The sequence below is a fragment of the Balaenoptera ricei genome, chromosome 2 (genome assembly GCF_028023285.1).
Source record: "Balaenoptera ricei isolate mBalRic1 chromosome 2, mBalRic1.hap2, whole genome shotgun sequence".
NCBI lineage: Eukaryota > Metazoa > Chordata > Mammalia > Artiodactyla > Balaenopteridae > Balaenoptera > Balaenoptera ricei.
This window is the reverse complement of record NC_082640.1, coordinates 81,562,899-81,580,710: the sequence shown is the minus strand read 5'-3', so window position 1 is coordinate 81,580,710 and position 17,812 is coordinate 81,562,899. Positions and strand designations below refer to the sequence as shown.

The 17,812-nt window shown below is 37.3% G+C and overlaps 1 protein-coding gene across 2 annotated transcripts in view; it reads left to right on the top strand.

Moving 5' to 3' along the window:
* Window positions 1–17,812, top strand: part of UNC13C (unc-13 homolog C) — a 596,809-nt gene that overhangs the window by 189,421 nt on the left and 389,576 nt on the right. Inside the window, exons 4-6 of one of the 2 annotated variants that reach the window (XM_059915534.1) lie at window positions 14,871–14,949; window positions 15,983–15,988; window positions 17,137–17,208. In XM_059915534.1, the coding sequence (XP_059771517.1) occupies window positions 14,871–14,949; window positions 15,983–15,988; window positions 17,137–17,208 (157 nt within the window). The remainder of the gene's footprint in view (window positions 1–14,870; window positions 14,950–15,982; window positions 15,989–17,136; window positions 17,209–17,812) is intronic. The other variant, XM_059915533.1, reaches the window with a different exon arrangement.

Genomic DNA, 17,812 nt, shown 5'->3' with positions numbered 1-17,812 from the left:
TACCCTACAGACTAGCTGACAAGTTACCCTACCGTAATTTCATAGATGCTGGCAGAAGACACGAGGCACCTGGATCAGAGACAAAGAACTTCATTACTCATGGCACAGCAGATAGCATGAGCTTCATGTTTGCAACAGTTTCTCTTGTCCCTGAAGCCCCACAGGGGCAATGTGGTGACAGACCTAGGTGGATGCAAGGAACACAGTGGATTTGTGTCAGTTTTTGAGCTTAGGAAACCCCAATCTTTTGAAAGCGAACAAGCCAAATTTTGCCCCAGAAGGAGACACTGTATTTACTCTACTGGTCAGCACACAAATCTATCTTCTACTCCAGAAGAGTACGGTATCTCTATATGCATGCCACGAACATCTGTGAAAGGCTAATCCAGAACAAAGTCGGTCTCCACTCACAAGGTGTACAGAAATGCAAGAGACCCATAAGAAATTGTCTCCAGCACTCCACAGCAGTTTAGTAGTCTAGGTACACGGTAGGAAATCAGTAAGTGTTGAAATGAATGAATTTGACCAGAGAATCAGGAAGTCATTGCTGAAAATAACATGACTATCTTTGTGCCCTTTGTGCTGATTTCCCTTTCAATTGAGTTTCTGAGGAAGACACTAAGAACTCAAATATTCATACAAAGATGATGTCAAAAGATAGTAAGGACCCACATCAGTCAAAGATAGAGATGAATGGGAACGAAGGAGTTAGTTCAGTTAGTGAAGTGTCAAATTGTAGGAGTTCCTTCCTGGGACTATTAGCGAGCGTCGTGATTAGTGGTCTGCTGGTGTTTTACAGCCGGCTCTCCACTAAAGAATAAGGCCCTAATTTGTGTTGCTTGCCTATTTTCCTGGTCTGAGTAATCCTACCATAGCCAATTTCAAGCTATCAAAGTGACATCACTGAATGTGGAGTTGGGGAAAGATGTATACAGTCTGCTCTCCAGAGCCATGAGACCAGCTCCAGTACACCACTGGTTGCATTGGATAAAATGGAAGTAATAGTACCAAATGTCCTTTCCCCCAACTCTCATTTTTTGTCTCAGTGTTCTCTCTCAAGATAAAAAGTGTAATGAATGCAATGCTAGTGAGACTTCTAGGTAGGGATACCATATTTGATAAATCTAGTCTTAGTTGCTTTTTCTAGAGAAAATCAAAAGGATTAAGTCTGCATGAGAGCTGCCTAGCCTGTGAGCAGGACTCAGATCAGGTTGCAACCTCAGCTTCCATCCCCTACAGCAGTATTTTGATGGGTGCAAAAGTCTATTTTTCCCTTATATGTTGCCCCCAGGTTATAAGGCAAGGGCTTATAGTAGACTACTTCTCACTGGCTTATTCACTCACTCTTAAGACCTATGCATTTTTTATGGGACCCTAATTGTTATTGGCTCAAATGATTTATCTTGCATCGGGAGGAAAAATGACCAAGTTGTGATTCCAGGAGCTAAGATATCCTGTGGCCAGCACTTGCCTACTGGTTAAGGATGCTACCTTCGTTCCATTATCATATTGCTCGCACTTTACAAACAAACTTGACGTGTATTGCGAGCATGGAAGTTGCTGAGTTCTTGTACCAAACGTCTGAGGAGAGATCCCTGTGATGGATACATGGACAGCCAGGCATGCAGCTAAGGGAAAGATTCAGGTAGATCTTTGTATCATTTTTGTGTTAATGACCATATTGAGAAACATGCCCATTCTCAAGTAACTATACTTAAACACCACGGGCCAGATGATTCTTGCCCAAATCCAGAGACTCATATACAGTCATTGAAAACCAGCTCCAATATCAACATATACGGAGCGAACATTGCTGATCATGAACATGATAAGGTTTTCCTCATAGGCGCCAAGCAGAATAAACAAGGTTTTCCCATTTTCTGCTTCTCCAGTCAGCACAGTCAAACCCCCCAAGTCTACAGGGTTTGGTTTCGTCCGTCTCTCTTCCATTCTAATTACATCTATGTTTGTTTGTTTGTTTGAAATACTGGCTTTAAAAAGTGTTTCTAGAATACTAGTTTGACAGTGCTAGCAGAGTTGATGACACATTAGGTTAAACATAGACGGATTTGCCTTTGTTTAAATAACTGTAATTACCTTTTGGCTGGGTATGTGCTTTTTAAAGCTCCATTTCAATTCCAGTAACTGTACCTGAAAATGCAAGGCATATCCATCAGGAACAAACAGTACTTATTCTCTATTTAACCCCTGATTGCATTGGCTAAGTAAAGCTAAGAACAGTAAGAACAACATTTTGGATTAGAGAAATCATGACTTGATTTGTTTTTCAATTTTCAGAGAAGCATACCTTCTGGAATAATAATCTTTGTTCCAGATCCTGAGGCAGGCAAGAGAACTGGGACAGTGTTTTGATTTCTAATTACTTGAGATTCTACATGTACACGTTTATTTGCCTTAAAAAGGAATGTCTAAAAAATAACTGAAAAGAATTCTTCCAATCATTAATTTTACTGTTATTTACTAAGTAGTATGTGTACTAATACTAACATATGTCAAATCCTATACTCAATACTAGAGATGAAAAGTAAGTTGTATATAGTCCCTGTTTTTGAGGAGTCCATAATCTGAGTTAAAATCAGATATGAGCAAATAATTATCATTATAGAAGGAGTAAATTAAGTATAGTGGTAGCATGGTCAAATTGGTCCTTGGCTGTTAAATAAAGTTAAGATCACGCAGTTGAATTTTGTTAACTTCGTAGCCTCTGATCCCTTGTACAACCCTGGGCAGTCACTCCTCTGAGTACCTGCATGAGTCGCAGAGGAATGATTTTTCAGCAGATGGATAGGTTAGGGAAGCCACTTCTTAGCTTGCTAAGCATAATAGGTGGTTATGCTTGAAGCTTTCATAGGTATGAGAATGTCGCTGAGTCCAGTGGTTCCAGAAGTTTTCCAGCCATAGGACGTGAGATCCAGGGAGCCAGAGCACAGACTGAAGCTATTGAGGGAGAGAAGTAACAGACTTGGAATCAGTGGCCAGAGAAACATTTTTTAAAATAAATAATTAATATTATAATATTCTGTCCCTGCATATTTGTTTCAGTTGGAATCCCTCCAACACCCACTCCCTGGTTGGCAATTCACTAAACCAGTACTTGGTATATATTTATTGTTTTTCTAAAAGTATATTTTAATTCTACTGCAAGAATTCTGTAATATCCCTTAAAATAATGAGACAGCCATGGGATAACCTATCATCAGGACTTGAGTCGGTTATGTTATCTGTGAACGGGGTACTTCCTGAGATACACAGAGCTTAAGTTTTCTTCACTCTTTATTCTTTTTCCTTTGTGGTGAGCAGGGCTTCAGGATCTTTCTTGGTACTACCTATCAAAGGTAGACCACTGGGTAGGGTGTGTCTTTATTCTGAGCTAAATTCTGGGCCATGTTTAGTGTTTCTCTTTAGCATAGAGCAAATTATAGAAAGGATTCAAAAAACATTGAGAATAAGAGGCCGCTTGGGCTGTGAAAGTCTGGCAGCCACCTAATGGCTTAGTCTCTGCCTTTAGGTACTACCAGTTTTCATTAGTGATTGGAGAGGGATTGTTAAGAAACTAATTTTCATTATTGATAGGAGACGGAGTGTTTAAAATTTCAGGGGATTAAATATTTCAAGACAGCATATTTCTAAAGAATATTATGATTAAAAGGAATCTGAGGTTTCAGCTTTGAGAAATGTAATTTCTTTGCTATTGTATATTTGATTGTATTTAATGGCCTCTAAGTAAAGCATATTAAGAAGCTGGTATTTCATTAATTTACGAATGATTATATTTTATAAACTATATTTAAACGAATGCTGAGTTTTTCCAGAGAGAGATTACTAAGAAAATTAGCTTTAAACCAAGGAACATTAATACACACAATTTCGTATTTACTGTAGCTTTGTGCCACAGAAGCCTAGTTTAGGAGTTTAAAAACTAACACCCTAAATCAAGACCCTATGTGGCAAGAATTTTAATTAAAGGGACATTTTTTTCCAAATAATAACAATTACTTAGTCACAAGAAAATTTGGGGGCTGCATATTTTATTTGTTTTCTTTTGTGTAGTATGTGATGTTATGAGTTTAATCTAGGTGCAGATAATGTTATGGGAGGGGTAAGAAAAGTTTTCTGTGCAGGGAATTGCAAGCCTTAGAAAATGCTATATTGTCTATTTGATAAACAATCTGTTAAGGAAATGAGCCCTAGAAAGTACATATAATAATTGAGTTGTTAGAAGTTAATCCCTGACACCTGACACTGTCCCCATAAGACTAACACTGAGAAATTTTCAGGGGAGTGTTTAACAGCTGCATTATAGGTTTTCACTTCTGCAACTCATTGTGTGCTAAAACCTAGGACCATTTTGTTGTTTTGCTATGAAAAATATTTTTAATAATTAGAAATATAGTCTGCAATCCCCCCTAACAGAATGGTGAATGTTTTACATCCCCTTTATGTCTTTAAAAACTTAAAAATGACATTAGCTTTTGAAAAATAATGTAAAAATGAATAATGAGGTAGTCAGCATTTCTGAAACAATGTTTCAAAAGAACAAGGATTTGAAAGGAAAAGCCTGCTTAAAGTACTAAGGAGCATTACAGAGTGGTAAGAGGTCAATGCCTAGGAAAGGAGAAAGTAATTTAGTGGAATACAAAGGCTCTCCTTGGCAACGAGGCCATTTACTCTTTAAAATATTATAGTAGTTTGAATTGGAAATTTTACCAGAGTTCATAAAGTGGAATGAAGGGGTTGAAAAAGAAAGTGGTGAAACCACCTCAGTCAAGACCCTCATTAAAGAATCCAGAATTACTTCAACAATCTTTTAGACCATCTCTCTGTCTCCTTTATCTGTCCTCTAATCCATCATGAACAGCACTGCCAGACCAGTCTTCTTAAAACATTGCTTTCATCATGTTAGCCTCATGGCTACGTACTCATAGCAAGATGGACATGGCAGTTCTGTTCAAGATGAACTGCAGATAAGGAAGTTAGTAACTAGAAAGTCAACAGAAAGAATTCCAGGTATAATAGGATAAAATTCACAACAAAAATTGTGGTGATCCAAATATAAAGAAAGATACAAATGAGAGACAATGTGAGGAAGGAAAAGAAACTGTGATGAATGGAAATGGACAAGGCTTGTTACCTCTTGGATATTAGAAGCAAAGGAGAGGGAAGGGCATTAGTGATGTTCTGGAGTCCTGAGAATTTCTAGCTAGCTGCTGTAAGCTGGGTGTCTTGAACAAGCAAGTTTTTTGCAGCTGAGTTTCTGTATGCCTAAAATACAAGACTTAGAATATATACTTTCTTAGGTTGCTTAAGTTTTTCGACTTGGATTAGCTGTTATTAAGGAGTTTAAGCCTCTGCAACTGGACAAATGGTGACAGTATAAAAATCCGAGCAATCAAAAGGAGACATCCAAAATCATTTGCAGGAAAGATAATTGGTTCTAAAATGGATGTCTTTACTTGAAAGTGCTGACAGGTTTGTGGAAATATTCAAGAACACTTAAAAACTATTTATTGATATCCACTGTGCTCCAGGCACTCAGCAAAACAACCATGCTCCTTGCCTACTACAATGAAGTCAAGTCATATACAAATTTACTGTATGAACTAGAGAAAGAGTAAGAGAATGAAAGCAAGAAAGAGAAAGGAAACCATTTAAAAATGATGGCATCACTAATCATTAGAGAAATGCAAATCAAAACTACAATGAGGTATCACCTCACACCAGTCAGAATGGCAATCATCAAAAAATCTACAAACAATAAATGCTGGAGAGGGTGTGGAGAAAAGGGGACCCTCTGGCACTGTTGGTGGGAATGTAAATTGATACAGCCATTATGGGGAACAGTATGGAGGTTCCTTAAAAAACTAAAAATAGAACTACCATATGACCCAGCAATCCCACTACTGGGCATATACCCTGAGAAAACCATAATTCAAAAAGAGTCGTGTACCACAATGTTCATTGCAGCTCTATTTACAACAGCCAGGACATGGAAGCAACCTAAGTGTCCATCGACAGAGGAATGGATAAAGAAGATGTGGTACATATATACAATGGAATATTACTCAGCCATAAAAGGAAACGAAATTGAGTTATTTGTAGTGAGGTGGATGGATCTAGAGTCTGTCATACAGAGTGAAGTAAGTCAGAAAGAGAAAAACAAATACCATATGCTAACACATATATGTGGAATCTAAAAAAAATGGTTCTGAAGAACCTAGGGGCAGGACAGGAATAAAGACGCAGACGTAGAGAATGGACTTGAAGACACGGGTAGGGAGAAGGGTAAGCTGGGACAAAGTGAGAGAGTGGCATTGACATACATATGCTACCAAATGTAAAATAGATAGCTAGTGGGAAGCAGCCGCATAGCAGAGGGAGATCAGCTCCGTGCTTTGTGACCACCTAGAGGGGTGGGATAGGGAGGGTGGGAGGCAGACACAAGAGGGAGGAGATATGGAGATAAATGTATATATATAGCTGATTTACCTTGTTATACAGCAGAAACTAACACAACATTGTAAAACAATTATACTCCAATAAAGATGTTAAAAGAAAAAAAAATGATGGCAATCCAACATGGCAGTTCACTATTTTATTAACATTTGCCCAGAATGAGCAAGAGTTGGAGGATAAGAATATGCTGAACCTGACAAAGTTTCATTTCCCTTTGGCCTCGCAAATGGGAGCAGCATTGTCCCCATGCACATAATTTTCTATATTTTTTTTACAACCATGGCCTCTAAACTCAAGCCGATTACACTCACCCCTTGCTGTCTGTGGGAGATTGGTTCCCGGGCTCTCACAGTTACCAAAATTTGAAGATGCTTAAGTTCCTTGTATAAAATGGTGTAGTATTTGTATATAACCTATGTACATCCTCCTGTATACTTTTAATCACCTCTAAATTACTTGCAATAGCAAGTAGAATGTAAATGCTATTTAGATAGTTGTAAATTCTATGCAAATAGTGGCCAGCACACAGAAAATTCAATTTTTGCTTTTGGGAACTTTCTGGATTATGTTTTTCCAAATGTTTTCAATCTGCAGTTGATTGAACCTAGGAATGCGGAACCGGTAGATACACAGGAGTGGCTCATCTCACTCTCCCCCAAGCAACTAGTGATCACTCCAAGGCAAAAGGAAATATGGCTGTGCCAGTTTTACTGAGAGACATCATGTTGGTCTCTAATGTAGTTCCCGCCACAGAGATCATCAGTGGTAGTTTAGAGCACTAGATGTGATTTTCAGTAAAGACAAATATCCTGCTTTATGGCCACAGTTCAGAGAACCCAGGAAGTAATGAAGAGAGGATAGAGGAGTCTGGAATGATTAGTACTAGGGAGAAGCTTTATGCTTTGAATTTTATTTCTGTTTTAAGTCAGGGCTTAGACAATTATTTGAGAGGATAAAAGCAGTGTTTTTCAAGATTAGAGCTAACAGAAAAAATGGACTTGGTTGGAGCATCTGTGAGACCTTTGTTCAACATAAAGTTAAATAACTGGGACCAGGACTGTAGATGAGGGTTAGGCAAGGAATAAGCTCAGCCAAGATGCGTGCTCATCAGGGCTGAGGCACTCACCAAAACGAGACCAGCAGAGGAAAGAAGTCTAGACCAAAGCTGAGTCAGAAGAGGAAGTTAATAATGCTCAGGATACCGCATGGGATGCAATTACAAATTTGGCTTTCTGCCCTTCTCTTTCTTTAATTCTTTAAGTAGATAGCTACCCACAAGTGCATGCCTGCCAGAGACTGTTACTAATCTCTTCCTTAGTTGGAGGAATGTCACTAGCCGTAGGGCAGCAGTGGGCCAGCAAACATTCCATCAACTTCAATCATGTTCCTGTTTACACAAGTCTATAATAAAATAATTGCTACCAATAATGCATAATCTACTTACACATGTCTCCTCAATCAGTGCTCCCCACAATGCCACTGTGAAGGTAAATTTTGCATTTTCCATATGAGATAATCAAGGTTCATAGAGGTTAAAAAATATTTCCTGGTGGAGTAACTAGGCTCTAATCTTCTTCCAATGACTAAGTCCTTGCCTGCTACCCCACTTCAGTGTGTGGTCCTTACCTTTCTCCCTGGTCCTCTGGCTTCTGTCTTGTTCTTTTTAGGTGTTATTTCAGAGATAATGAAGCGGAGATAATGAAAACCATGGCTTGCTTAATGTCTCATCTCTCCAGTGTCAAGGCCTAGTCACTTGACCTTCCGTGTTTCAGTCTTCCCTGCTACATGCCAGAGTTGGCTCTAGGGGAGTAGAGAGGAATAAGATTTATTTCTCATTTTTTGGAAACCTGTATTCTAGCAGGGACTTCCATGTAAACGAACAGAATGCGGTTTTACAGGGGTCATGGCAGAAGACTTAGAACAACTGTTCTCCAATGTTTTTCTGCCCCAGTTCAACCAAAAAGCAGGATATCCTTCTCTCAGTAACAAATATTTACTTTTAACCCACAGCTGCTGAGAAGCACGACTGAAAAGCGGGAGGCATGGTCCTCCCCCTTTTTCCTCCCCTCACTCCCCAGCCCCTTCCACTGGGCATCCTGATGTTGAGGTCACAGTCAAGTAGAGTTGGCTGAGATGGGGAGGATGGATTGACATCTACCTTATGGACGGATGAGCATTCTGTTCAGGTTTCATTTGAGAGGTCAGTAGGTGTTAGCTTAGGCCACTCAGCAAGGAGGCCAGTACCACAGAGGAAAGAGCAGAGTGAAAGCAGACAAGTAGGGAACAGTGTGATGCCTCCGGGGATCTGCAAGGAGTTCAAGATGACTGGAGCGAGGAAGTCTAGCGAGAAGTCGAAAGAGATGAGACTGGAGGAGAAATCGTACCTTACTGGGATGTAAAGGGGTTTGTTCTTTGTAGGCGCTTGTAGGCGCTAAGGCATATTCAGTATAAAAAAAACACATCTTCAAATTTGTGTTCTAGAAAAATCACTCTGTTGGCAGTGTAAAAAATGGGCTGGCAAAAATTCTAAGACATTAGTTAAGATAGGAAAGCCTGGACTAGGGCACTGTCAAGGGGAGAGTTCAAGAGGGAGACGGTTGAATCGTTTTATCAATTCTACAATGCACATTTTTATACTTTATAACAAATGGAGATGCATCTTAATAACCGATGGTGTCTTAAAAACATTGGTAGCCAAGCAGCAGTTGTAAGAGTTTACAAGCCTGCACGCTTGTAAACTTAGTTAAAAGTGCCCTGGGAAAGTGTAATCATTTTATTGTGATTGCTAGTGGTATGGCTGGACAATTGCAATCTCTTAATGCTTCAGTTTAGAAAAACAGTGATGATTGGAGGAAGGATGAGAGTCTCGTTTGTCTCTTTTGATGCTTTTGGTAAGGTTGAGAGCCCACCATCACTGAAATCTGCAGCAGAACTATCTGCTTCTGGGAATACAAGAGACAGTAATGGAGCACTGTTTTCCGTAATGCCCGATCAACCATTGCTCTTGATGGCTTAAAGGGCAATAATTTGGAAAAAGTCCCAGACAGTGACAATTCTGGGTTGCAGAGTAATTCTGAAAGGTTGAATTTTGAATGAGAAGTTTAAGGAATAACAATTTGTTTTGCTTATATTTTCCTTTTCATATATAGAAAAATGTACATGACATACGACAGAAATCTATGCCATAGACAAAATCACTTAAAGAGTGCCCTTTCAATAAGTATAAAATTTAAATTCTAATTGCTAAGAAAGCATGGTGTCAGAGATTAATTTGATTTTTTCACAATGATATATAAAATAATGCTTTATCTTATGATAGATGGTGCCTTAGTTTTGATGAGATAAAGAATCAAAAAATCATTAGGAATTGGTGATTAATTGGCTGTGAGGAGTGAGTCATCAATTATACAAACATAAATACTCATTCGGTGTTGACAGTAATGGAAATCTTTTCCAGAAGGTGAAAAAAAAAAAAATGAAAAGAAAATATCCTGAATAACATATCCTAATATGCTGCAGGGGAATAATTAAAGTATATAATGATCATCAAGAAAAGTGTGTTAAAATGTATGTAAAATAGATCATGTTAAGCAAAAAAAGCAATATAGATCATTGTATGTTTATCATCATTAAGTAATGAAATAAATACAAAGAGTTGTTTTTAAAAGCCTGAGAGTACAGCTATATTAGAGGAGAGGGAGTTAATATGATTTATTGTTAACCTTTACATTGCCTTAATATTCCATAATGCTAAAAAAGATTAATTATATAGCCCTGCCCAATAATTGCCTTGGAAACATAGAAATAAACAGAAGCGCTATAATTTGTTTTTTCAGGCCTGTAGTCTTCAATAAATTTAACAACTCCTTTGGATATAAACAGAGTCTAACAATTTTCTGATTTCTAATGGAAATCAGCAAGTCTCTGAATATTACCAATTAAGCATCAAGCATCCACATGTGGAAATAGCCCATCTTTGTCCCATAATCAGAAAGTAATACTTTCAGGAAACCTGCTTAATTGTTTTCATGCAGTACTCTCCTGGTGCCTTCTCAGAGTTCTTTTTCAATCCGTAGAGACTCCGTATGTTATCAAATCAATTTTGGATTAAAAATAATTACTATGTACTTAGTAAAAATCAGCTTTACCTCTTCTACCTGTGTATCAGATTTCTTAAAAATTACAGCATACTGTATATATCTTTTAGACGATATGTGTTTTTTTCTGTAACAAGATAATTAACTGAACCCAAGTCAAGGTATATAGCCATATACTTTTATACTCAGATGTTATTAAACTCAGTAAACTTCTTTTAGTATGATTATGCAAAGAACTAAGGAATGAAACCATGAAAAATATGAAGACTTTTTAATAGAACAAATGTTGGATTAGAACACATCTCAATTTAGCCTGTAAAATTATATCCATTGTCAATTATATGTGATCATTGACGTTCCAGATATTTCTGTAGATCTCCTGATACTTTTATCTCATTTGTAACGCCTGTAGTCTAAAGGTCTCCTTTTTCCTTGGGAGAACACTTGAATAGCTGGAGAGGAACCACTTGGGAAGGATTGGGACTATCTTATACAGTAATACAGTGTTTCTAATTCGAAGATAATACCCTTAGAATACATTTTTTTAAATTCAAATACTAGCAGCACCTTTGCTAGGACAGGCCTCTGATTTCCTCCCACCAAAAAAAAAAAAACATATATTAGTTATTAAGAACATGAGGTTTGAGGCAAGACACTCCTGCAATGGAAATCAAGCTCTGCCAGATATTTCTAGGCCTAGGGAAATTGCTCAATTTTTAAAGGTAAAATGGGATTAATGGGAAACCTCAACTCATATTATTGTTGTAAATGTGGAATAATGTAATCATATAAGCAGTAGAGTATGGGAAGCCAAATCTTGGCAGTGCTGTCTCTGACTTAGATAATGACCTTTGGGATGATTCTGAACTATTCTATGCTTCCATTTCCTCATTTATAAAATGAGAGAAATAATTGTAGTTATACCTTATTGGATTTTTTGAGAATAAAATGAGGTAATGCTTGTAAAGACTGGCTATGATGGAGAGCATTCTCTCTGGCTCCTGGTAAGCGCCACGTAAATATTAGCTAGAATTAGCTAGTTTGCTTGCTACAGTTAAAGATGGCTTAATCCAATCAGCGATACCAGAAAGGGTTGAAATCAGACAGCTTCTTCCCTAGAATTAGGCTTCCCTTCAGAATTACTTGTCTGCTGTTGCCTGTTTTGATGACTTCCTGTGACCTCCTGATCATCAAGCCTAGCTCATTTCTTTAACGGATATCCATGAACTTGACCTTTTGCCTATAAGGCAATAATTTACTTACCTACTGTTCTTTCCAGGCTTCACCATTTTCTTGTTATCTAATCGCTCCCAGATCTCTCCTGGTTAGAAAGTCTCTCAGTAAATATTACAAAAATATTTGTGTAGAGCTTCACAGTATTCACCAAGCACTTCTCTATTCATGAGGTGAGGCTATTAGGGCAGGTTTGTTTTTTTTTTTAAGATTCAGGTTTGAAATAAAAGTTTTATTATTACTAGATGGATAAGCTCATTAAAGTATACGTCTATACAAACTTCTTACAGTAATGATGAAAATGTAAAATTATAAGGAAACACAACCTGATAAAGAACATTTTGGGGACTATGTGTGAACGTTAAGAGAACATTTTTATTGCATTGCAATTTAAAAATATAGGTTTAATGAAAGTAAATGACAAGCTCAGAGGGGACAGAGATGAATTTTGGATCCATATCTTCTAACTTGGGTTCAAGTTTGGCCTGGGTTCTTGGATATCTCTGTTCTGATAAGAGAAGCATAAGGGTGAAGTGTGAGGTTCAAGAACATACATATGTGTAATTGATTCCTGAATTTGTGAAAATATGAGGTTGCTCAAAATTCTAGGCTGGCTTGGGAATTTAAGTTCCACAAGAAGGAAAACATAAAGAAAATAAATAATTTGTTATTGATAGGAAGAAAACACATCATTTATATAACACTTGGCAGTTTATAAATCATTTTCTCAACCATTATCACAATTGAATGTGTTTCTTTAAAAAGTTATTAAAGTAACTTCAAAACATTTCAAAATATTTGGAGGCAGTTAGTATGATTGCTATGTAATGTGGTGGAAAGACATTTATTGATGTACATTTATGCCATTATTATTCTGTTCACAAAATAGAAACTGCTTGGAATCAGAGCCTTAGACTGGAGCAAATGAAACTGGAAAAATCCTTTTAGGAACCCACTCACATAATCCTTTTCCCATATATTTGATGTTTGGGATGTGGGAGGGTCAAGGCAGGGAGAGGGCAAGAATACGGAAATAGGATAGGAGGGAAGCAAGACGTCACACTGAGAGAGTAGTAGTCTTTCTGAAGATGAGTGTTGCAAAGAAAAAAAAAATTCACTGCCCTTTCCTCCTCCTATATACTCTGCAGTTTCTTGCAGTTCATAAGAAGATGCTGCCAATGATTCTTTTGTGATTGCAGTTCTTGATCTCTGACTGTCACTGTGACTATCACAACCCTTAACCTACAGAGTGTCAATTGGCATTATTCTAGAAAACGATGGAAGGTGTATTAACTCCTTTTTCACAGGTTCAGTGGTGGACTACTTAGGTGTCATCTCCCCTTACCACACACTGTCTCCCCTCCCATCTTTTATTCCTTCCCCCTCTTCTTTCTTTCCTCTTCCTTGATCTCTGCCCCATAATTACTCTTGTCCTGTGTTCTATGATATACAGGTAACTTTTACTTCAAGTGTGTGACCTTAAGTATATTCAGTTCGTCACTGACATCCTTCTGACCCATGTGCAGTGGTTTTAATATTTCACATTTATTACTGCATTTGGTCCTCATTTTCAGACGTAGTTTATGGCATTATTACTATTTATTACCATCTTATCTTTATTAATATTTTGCTTTTATTAATATTTTGTATGAGTTGTATGGTGCATTTTTGTAAATTGTCCAAGATCACCAAATTGGTACAACTGGAAGTATTTGAATTAAGACTGTGGCTACTAAGAGAGATCCAATAAGACAAAGGTTTCCCTTTGTTAAATTCAGCAGAAATGAAGAAACAATCTCTGAGTCAGTGAAAACTAGACAGTAAAATGCTGATAACCTATTATTGGCTGTTGTAGCCTATTCCAATGGCAGAGCTGCCCACCTAAACCCAGCAGTATGAATTGTGGTGTTTCTGGTGCAAAAGCTGACTCTCAGCTAGAGGTTAGCAGGGGTTTTGCAGTTCAAGTGAGTGGAAGGAGTAGCTATCATCAATGACGTTAGCACCTTTTTGGTTGTATAAAAAGACTAGCTTTAATGCAGTAAAACAAATTCAATCTATTAAACTTATTTTAATAAGCATTAATATTAATATATTTTAAAATTAGTTTAAATTGCAAAGATGGCACATGCTTATTATAAAAACATTGGACATTAACAGATTTATAACATAGGGAGAGTCTTCTCTTTTTCTATCACCCAATTTCTCTCACTCCACAGAGGTAACTACGGTTTACCAATTTGGTGAATATATTTCTAGAAATTTTCTGTGCATATATAAACGCACATACAAATGTGGGACCATACAAAACATAATAATATACAAACTTGCTTTCTTAACATACTATAAGTATTTTTTCATATATACACATATATATTTACCGTATTCACTTTAACAATTGCATCCTTCCCATTGTATAATATACTATAATTCATTCAATCAGTATACTGTTGTTGAATATTTAGGGTACCTAGCTTTTGTTGTTACTACAAAAAAAAAAGTTGCAGTGAACATCCTTGTATAACAAATTATTATAATCTTGTGCATTTATCTTTAGATAATTCAGATATGTGGAAATTCTGGTATTGGAATAATCACTAATATTTTAGATGTGTCTATAAATCCTTGAGATGCCACTTTGGAGTTCAATCTGTGAAGATGCAGTATACACAAAAGATAGTATTTTTACAATAAAAGTAATTTTTTTTTTACCATTGCAGACAGACCAAACTTTCACCAAAACTGGTTTGGTTCTGTTTCTTCCTCGAGGTGCAAAGTTCCATATATGTAACAATTTCAATTGTCCTCTCTGTGGTACAGTAAAACAATGTGTCAAAGCAGGCCATGTATAAAGTTTCAAAGTATGCAACTGTCCAAGAAGGCAAGTGATCACTGTGTGTGGTAGTCTCATTTTTGGGCAAGGTCCTTGAGTCTTGGATCTTTGCTGCTGTCTGAACCAGCATGATAATCCTTTAACCTTTTTTCACAGCCTTTTTACTACAAAGAGTGGAATTTTTCTTATAAAGAGTCAGTTAACCATTAAAATCATTCCTTTTTCCCCTCTTTCAGAGCCGGGCGGGGACTTTATGGTATTGATAGTATGCCAGATCTCCGTAGGAAAAAAACTCTGCCTATTGTACGAGATGTGGTGAGTCACTCCTGTTTTAATTCATTTTGACTGCATACGTTGTCTTTATCTTTATTAGATGTCATATTGTCCTTCTCATTAAATGCCTAGCCTGTAAATATATCATAGAATAAAACACAGAAGAAGCCGGATGCTAGCAAGTGTTATATTTATTATTTCTTTAAAATCTATTAGATGGAGGAAATAACTGTAACCTTTTGACAGCTTTTGATATTAGTTGAAATTACAAATTGAGTTAAAATGGCCCTATAATTGAGCAGAAAGAAGTCACACAGCATGCAAAGTGGGCTGCTGCAACTGGGCTTTGATGACCACAAGTTTACTTTGCAGTTGAAGGCTAGATTTGACAGTCTTCATCTTAACCCAGTAAACTTTAGTACTTTATGAAGCATGCAGATAATATTAATCAGTTCTTTATTCTCATATATTAAGATCAAGTCTAGCCAAATTAATAAGCTGTTCCACTCTCCAAAGAAAACCATGGCTTCCAAGTCATTAAAACCTTTATTAGCCCTGAACATAACTCTGAATGACAAACTCTCCTATAAGGAAATATGCTGGGGACTGCTTAGAGATGCAAAGAATTGATAATAGTCTGTATTAAATTCTAAACAGATAGCCCATCAACATGAAAAAGAAATGTTTTCTATCACTCACATTGTTTTCATGTTTTTCTGGAGGCATATTCTTAATAGTTTATTATATGAAAATATATTTTCCCTCAGAAAAACTGAAGTTTCCCTTTTAGCAACAACGTGCACAATTTCTTGATACCGGTAATCTTCAATTTTGCTATGAAAACCTTCATCTGAAGGTCATCACTTTAGTTTTAAATTAGGAAAGACAAAATCTTGCCTGGAAAAATCTTATGCTGGAAAGCATGATATGTCTGTACAATTAGCTCAGATTCCTGCCATTATAGCGTGACATTATTTTCAAGTGTTAGGCTTATTTAACATTATTATACTCTTTTCTCACCTGTCATATGTCTAACTATTTATATTTTGTTTTCTCTGTCACTTGGACACTTCAGGCCATGGTGAGTGACTTTCATTTTATTTAATTAATATTTGGCAATCTTCTCAAATGTACACTGCTCTTATTCATGGGATCAAAGAGAGCAAGATGGGGAAATAAAAAGAGACATATTAGAGTAAGAAGTTTGGGTTCTCCAAGAATTTAACATCTAGTTCAATTCTGAAAGACCAATTTAATAAACAACAGGTCCAAATACAGACTAAAATAAAATAAAAACATAATTTTAGGGACAGCAGTTGTCAGAGATGGAAGATCATCTTTGGAGCTAAGTCCTGTGTAAGTTTACATGGTAGGAGTGGAGATGGTAGGAGTTTACAAGCAAGGAGTGAGTCACCTCCTCACTTAGGACTGTACTGAACCTAACGGGGCACAACGGCTTTGTAGCTCCAAGGAGATATATTTCTGACCAGATCTATTATTCCACTCTGACTTCCCTTTGTTCGTAATGGGAGAGAAGATTTAATATTCCCATATAGAACTCCTGATTTCCAGAGTTCTCTATAGCACCATCCGACTATATTATATTGTGTATGTTTCAGGTGGGAGAAGCATAATGGTTCTATTTTACAGGGGAAACTAAAAGGGTGTGACTCTTATTTAAAATCACCTAAGTTACCAACACTGAGTGAAGAAAACAAGTCTAACGATGATTCTCAGTTGATAAAATGGACACTTGGAAGAAAATCTTCTGGCCAGATATGGAAGCATATTTCAGGGAACTGTGGACAACTCAAGAATCATCTAGTACCAGTTGTGCTTCAGGGCTATCAGACAGATCAGCTGGCCCTGTATCAGTGGTTATGTTTTATGAAGGAATGTGATTATGATCGTCTTGGGGAAAAACAATGTCTTAGAAGCCTCTTGCTAGCCTAGAAACCTTGGGCTGCAAGCCTGCCTTGCTGGGCCTCAGTTTTACCATCTGTAAAATGTAGAGCCTAGGTTTGAGGATCTAAAGGGACTTTTTCAGCTTTAATGTTCTACGATTCCACCTTCTGGGTGAACTGGCTGACTACTGAAAATGGTAGGTCCCTATTGACTCAAGTGTGAATAGTGATAGTCTATACTTTTACATTTTCACCTTCTACTGAGTAATAGGTACATAGCAGTCACCTCATAATTCTGTGTTTTTTTGTTTTTTTTTTTTTTAAGACCCTGGCTGCCCGGAAATCTGGACTCTCCCTGGCTATGGTGATTAGGACGTCTCTAAATAACGAGGAATTGGTAGGTGCAGAGTCACTTACTAACTATGCATTGATCATAGTCTGGGGAAAAGCATTCTGCTTGGGCTGCTTGTTTGTTATGTTCATTCCACAGTTCTAGGAATAATTGGGAACATGGGGAAAGTCTGACCCTAAACAAACTTTCTCAGGGCCTCAGCTGCACGATCATACACATTATCCTGTGCTGCTCAAATATGCATGCACCTTCCCATCTTTACAAATGCTATTTCATCCTAACTCAGTTTGCTTGTTACTGTCTACCTTAAAAATCCTGCTGAGTTTTTACATAGTTCACGTTTTGCTTCCTTTTGGAGGCTTTCCCAAACACCCTCCTCCCCTTCTGGCTCAATTATTAGTTTCTTCCACTGGGCTTTTCTAGCATTTAATCATGACCTCCATAGTATAGTATGGTATAGCATGGTTAAGAGTGAAGGCTGCTTGGGGTGAGTCCCATCTGTGCCACTAAATTAGCATTGTTGTGTCTGGTAAGTTATGTAACTTCTCTGAGCCTCAGTTCTTTCATGTGTATAGTGAGACGATAATAATACAGAAGATTAAGGGAGTGGATGAATATTTAACACGCTTACACAGCCTAGGGTACAGTA